General features: G+C 38.8%; 1 protein-coding gene across 1 annotated transcript in view; it reads left to right on the top strand.

The window, feature by feature from the left end:
- The window catches only part of CRTAP (cartilage associated protein), a 36,881-nt gene extending 31,080 nt beyond the window's left edge, over positions 1–5,801 (top strand). Inside the window, exon 7 of the mRNA XM_005278563.4 lies at positions 5,709–5,801. Coding sequence (XP_005278620.2) covers positions 5,709–5,768 — 60 coding nt within the window. The 3' untranslated portion in view covers positions 5,769–5,801. The remainder of the gene's footprint in view (positions 1–5,708) is intronic.
- The last annotated feature ends 535 nt before the right edge of the window (positions 5,802–6,336 follow it).

Consider the following 6,336-nt stretch of genomic DNA (forward strand, 5'->3'; position numbering starts at 1 on the left):
ACCCAAGGGGGAAGAGGGTAAGAAACCCACAGGGGTTGAGAGGGGCTGAGCCTCAGCCCAAGGAGCAAACCCAGACTCCTTCCCCGCTTCCCTCCTCTACCACCTTCCCGGGCCACTAGCGGGACCCTTGGCACCCCAAGAGCAGGGGCAAGGGGTGGGTCCTAGCCCCACTCCACCAGCCCGCCAAGAAAAGTGTGGGACCCACCATACCAACATCGGCCATTTTGCCGAATCATACTAATGCATTATTTTAATATTCTGTGATACTGCTGTGCAACCAAACAGGCTTCATGACAGTCTGTATGAAATTCCTGTACAAAATGCTGTCAATGATCTATATGGAAAGTATGGGTTATTACAGAAAAGTTGTTTTCCCCAGAGTCTTTCCAGTCCACAATAAGAAATGTTAAAGCAGATTATATTTAGAGGCAGTAACATAAAAGGGTGACTAATATTTGCCGTGCAGAAGCTGGTGTTCATTTTTGGCAGCCAAAGGAAAAGCATCTGCCCTGTGTGCCTAATGGGCCTGCAAGAGGGTGGGGGGATAAAAGTGCTAATGGTCACTATTACAATGTTTAAGTGCACTATACTGGCCAAAGAAAAGTTAGTGCTGGACCATCAGCCCCAAATGGACTGTGACAGCCATATTGACAATTTTTTTTGTTTTTGTTTTGTTTTCTCTATCCTGTTAATTTGAATAGCTAGCTGTTTCTCCTAAAAGGTTGTATTTTATTTCTTTCTTTCCTTGTGTTGTATGTGTAATATTTAATACTATTGTATTGGAAATGGACAGCAGTGACACATGGACATGGGGTAAAACTTCAAACCCAGTGTGTTACCCTATCCTTTGCAGATTCTGAGTTTTAGCCCACGAAAACTTATGCCCAAATAAATTTGTTAGTCTCTAAGGTGCCACAAGTACTCCTCGTTCTTTTTGCTTCTACAGACTAACACGGCTACCATTCTGAAACCAAAGGGATCTGTATCTTTTTTTTTATTTTATTTTTTTTGTTTTAAACACTGGCCACATTTGTCATGCCAGTAAGTCTCATCAAATTGGATTAGATTGTGCAGAGACACTAAGCAATGAGGTTTGTTTAAAATCCAACTACTCACATTTCCCATTTTGAGAATTTCATGGACAACTTGTCTGTTTGGTATTGTCAAGATATGTGGTGTGGCCCCATATTTCCTCAGTCTTTTATTCTACCATTTAGCAGTTGATTAGGAATCTGGATAGCCTGTTTGTTGATTTAAGAACCATATTTGTGTAACCCACATTAATACAGTGTGATTTTTGTCCCCACTACGAAGTGGGTAGACTACAGACAGAGGTTTATGAGTTTGATGTTGCCTCTGCATCAATGGGCTTAATCCTTTTAGCTGAATCAGTAGAGGCTCACAGACAACCTGACTAGGGGTATCATTACATTTATTGTCTTACTTTATTATTTATGTTCTATTAGTATCCAGAAGGCATAGAGAGCATTGGGAATTGAGGGCATCCAGCATCTTGCTGCAGGTATTAAATATTTTGCTGCATCCAGGCCCTTGGACTCAGGCCAGTAGGAAGCTATTAGAGCTCTGTTGGCAAGCAACTTTCCCAGGAATTAACACCTGTGAAGTATTTGCTGACCTCAAGAATTTAAAATGCCTTTTTTAATTTCCGCTCTGCATTCCTAACAAAGGGATGATGCCCTGTCATGAGGGTGCTAATGGGACAAGGATAGTAATCTGCCTATTCATAGCTTTAACATGACAATCTAATGAAATCTTCTGACATACCATTGTAGCCTAGATAGCCTTTTAATGTGGATGCAATCCACAGACTATAATATGCACAACATATAAATGTTTTACATTTTTGAGGGTGGGGCAGACAGAGTTTAGGTACAGTTTTTAGTCTTCTTCAAACATAATCTAGAGTTGCTGCTTTCTCAAAAGAAAAATTAAACCAGTCTTCTGTTGCACTGCAGCAGATTTTTCTGGGTATTTATTTTTACATGTTGGGCCAAATCTTGTTCTCCATTCCAGCCCTTTAACTCTGTTAGAGCCTATGGATTTGTATTAGCATAATGGGGGGATAAAATGTCTTGTTTGTTTTTTGTTTTTAATTGTTGCTTTTTCTTGGATATTCAGAGTCTGAAAAGAAACTTCAGATAATTTGGGATTTTAGTCAAACTTATTTCATCCCTTTTTTCAGGTTTAAGTAATACTCATTTTTACATGAGATTGGCAGACTTTCAAGTACAAAGGACAAGGGCTAAACTTTGTTTGGGCCATCAGTGTCTTTAGAGTGTACTGCATTAATGGCGAGTGTGTGAGCAAAATTCTAGAAATGCAATATAATATATGTAGTCAGGATTTATTTCTCAGGGGTAGTGGAGGCTGAGTTAAAATCATAGTAGTGAAGATCACTGTGTCTTCACTCTGAACTATGCTCTCATTGGAAATAATGCTGTCAGACTTCTATGTCCCGTCCCCCCACCTCCTTCCGCCCAAAATAACCTACCTTTTAAAGGTTCCCTTTCTTTGCAGATTTACAGAAAAGATAAAAATTTTCTTTTGTCATCCTGTTTTAGCATTTTATTAAAATGTAATATTGAGCCATAGAAAAAGCAGTCTCAGTTAGATCAGGGACACCCCTAGAGCATGATTTTCAGAAGTGCTGAATACCCAAAATCCCAATCAAAGTCAATGGGAGCTGCAGAAAATCAGCCCCTCAAGATAGCCTCTAAATTTGGGTGCCTATACTTGAAAATTTGGGCCTTAACTTCTCTGTGCCTCAGTTTTCATATCGAGGATGATAATACTCACCCCATAAGGGCGTTGTGGGGCTTTATTCATTCACATTTATAAAGTATCTTGAGGTCCACAAATGGTAGGCTCTACAGAAGTGCAAATTATTATTTTTAACAAAATAACTAGTTCCTTGCTATGCGGAGATGGTTTTTAATACCCTTTTCCATAACCCCAAACTGCTTTCCTACAGAAAGACAAATAGAGACTATAAAAGAACTGGTGATGTTTGTTTCTTGCACCTTTATTGACTTGGATACTTATGTTTCAAGTGAGCGAAATGCAAAATAAACAGTCATCCTTCAGAAGCTGCTGAAACCACTTCACAGTTTGCTTAAACTCCAACAAAGCAGTAAGAAGGAACTGTGAATTTGGGAATAGGAGCAGCAGTTATTCCAGCCAGCTGTCATCCCACTTTTGGAGGGTTTTTTGTCCTTACAATTCACACTTCTGAAGAACTCGATATTTTTTTTTAATCCTGGCCACCGTGACTATTGCATTAAAAATAAACAGAGCCTCTCTCTGCTTTAAATTCCTTTCACTGACCGCAGAGGATATAATACCCTTTTCCCATCTGTACGGAAGATTGCAGCAATATCCAGGCTCAGAAACTGCAGAAATAAACTTGGGTGTGCTGTATGCCCGATGAATAAATTCCCAGACAGAAACTTGGTTAAAATCTAGTTAAAGTTTTAAACTATTATTTTGTAGTACCATAATTTAGCATGATACTTCACAGAGAGAAGGAAAAACAGTCCCTTCCCCAAACAGTTTGCAGTTTACATGTGACAAACTAGAAAATGAACATAGTGGACAAAGAATGGGAGTACAAAAAAGAGAGGAGAATTCAAATAAATGTGTTTGAAAACAAAGTTTATAAATTCTGATTTTTAAAAACCGAGAACAAGGCACAACTGGTCAGAATTTTTCCAGTGCATTGTTTTTCTGTTGGAAAATGTCATTAATCAAAACCACCATGTTCCACAGGAATGTGTAAATTTGTTAGTCTCTAAGGTGCCACAAGTCCTCCTGTTCTTCTTTTTGCGGATACAGACTAACACGGCTGCTACTCTGAAACCTTTCAGGAATGTGTAACTTTCAACAAAATTTCATTTTTGGGGGGGAAAGGGTGGAAATCGAAACTAAATGTTTCAACCTGATCAGAACAAAGTGTTTGGATTTTTCATTTCAAAACAACATTTTTGTTTAGAAAGTTATTTTATTTTTTGATTTTGTATTTAAAATTTTAAATAAGTCAAAATCAAATTGTTTTAATTGTCCCAAATTGTTTTTATTTATTTATTGGAAATTTAATTTTATGGGAAATTTCAACTTTTTCATTCTGATTAGGATTATTTTTTTCCTAGAAAAAAGTTGGAATTTCCCACCTAACAGAAATTCCAATTTTGGACCAGCTCTAGAATGAAGGTAGGTAAAAAGAAGAGTAGGTAGTGCAGGAACAAAGGTCAGTGGTGGAAAACTAGGCAAGAGAAGTAGGGGAGGAGGAGCAGCATATGAGAATTCTTGATGCATCTGTCTTAATTTAATGGATATTTTAATGCAACCTTAAAGTACATTTTGCTGCATTCCTTAAAGTACATTTTGCTGCATTTTTAATCTGGGTTTCCTTAGCGTGTGTCTGCACTGCTGCTGGGAGGATGCTTTCCAGTGCAGGTAGAGACAGACAGACTAGCTCTGTTCAAGGAACTGCACTAAAAATAGCGGTCCAGCAGCAGCTTAGAGTAGCCACCTGAGTATAAACTCACCTGGACCCCTTGAATACCCACTCAGGAAGCTGGTCCAAACCACCACCTGTGTTACACTGCTTTCACTGCTATTTTTAGCATGCTAGCTTGAGCAGAGCTAGCACCTGACTGTCAGCCTGTGCTGGGAAGCACCCTCTCAGCAGCTGTGTAGACATATCCCAGGTGTGTTGCACTACAAAAAACTATGTATGAAAACTTGCTGTGAACTGTAATATTTTCTTCTGATAAGGTCTATATTTTGCTGTAATTATAGACCAAGTGTCAAAACAACATATGTTAAATGAAAAACAAGACAGTATAGTATTCTAATCAATTATTTAGCGTGGAGGGGTTTGTAACCTTTCTGAACCCAAGCGGTTTGGTTGGCAGAGCTTCTAATTCCACTAGGCTTTTGATATTTGTTACCTCTGCCAAGATCTGAGTTGTTTTTTTTTCTAAAGTCCAAAGATTGATATAACTGTAAAATTAACTACTATCTTTCCAAAAACTATTAAGCATATGCCTAACTTTAGTCATGTGAGTAGTTCTGTTGAAGTCAGTGGAATTACTCATACTTAAAATTAAGTTTTATGCTTTAGTATTTTGCTCAGTCAGAACCTTAATGAGTAAACTAATCTGGATGTGTCAGTGGACTACTCAGGGTCCTGAGGGCTGGCCTACACTAAGAGGGGGGGAATCGATCCAAGATACGCAACTTGAAGTATCTTGGATCAAATTACCTGGGGTCCAGATGGCGTGGGATCAACGGCCGCAGCTCCCCCGTCGACTGCGCTACCGCCGCTCGCTCTGGTGGAGTTCCGGAGTCGACGGCGAGCGTGTTCGGGGATCGATATATCGATCCCCAATAAATCTATTGCTCCCCGCCAATACGGCGGGTAGTGAAGACGAGTCTTCAGTTTGTAAAATCTGGCACATAACTATGGAGTCGTTGCTGCAGCCATGTGCTCTACACTTAAATAGGCTATCTCATTACTTTTGAAGGCTCTTTGCACTATCTTGAGCAAACAAAAGGTGCTATATAAAATCAGTCTGTTCTTGACAACTTCCGCTACAACCTAGTTCGAAGATAAAATGTAAAGCCTTTTCCATCCATTCCACTGTAAGTAATTAACATGTGTCCTGCTATCTTTTAATCTCTCTTAGGGTGAAGTTGTGGAATTCCTTGATGAACTCCTTGAAGTGGATGAAAACAGTGAATCCTGATGAACAAAAACAAAGCATAGGTTTTTTTTTTTTTTTTTTAAATAAAGACCCACTGTTGTGCCTTCATATCATCATTTGTAGCTCAAGTTAGAGATACTTCGAAGCTATGCCTTTAACCTCAGTCAAATGTCATGAATCTTTCCTGTGCGATCACTGCCACACTGCACTGAACTTTTCATGAGTGTGGTTTTTCACTGTATGCTCTCAAAGTTGAGCCATATGGGGTATAATCTTGTGTTTGATTTCTTTAAAATGGTACTTTAAAAAAAGAAAGCTATTCAGATGCTCTCACCTGTCACTGAGCCTCCTTCAGTCTGCTCAGCTAAATTGTAGTAGCTTGGCTAAATTCTGAAGAAGTTTTGCCAGAATATGGACCAAGTAATTGAATAGGGCATATCAATTCTCCAGATTTTCTGAGGCATGTAATGGTATTTTGTATATGGCTTTCCCCGTGATGAGTAACAAACTTACACTAAATTTCAGTGCATCAAAAGATGCTAATACATCAAACAGACTGCTCCATAATTTAGATTGTAAACTTTTTGGGCAAAGACTCTTCTATTCTATT

The sequence above is a fragment of the Chrysemys picta genome, chromosome 2 (assembly GCF_011386835.1).
Source record: "Chrysemys picta bellii isolate R12L10 chromosome 2, ASM1138683v2, whole genome shotgun sequence".
Taxonomy (NCBI): domain Eukaryota; kingdom Metazoa; phylum Chordata; order Testudines; family Emydidae; genus Chrysemys; species Chrysemys picta.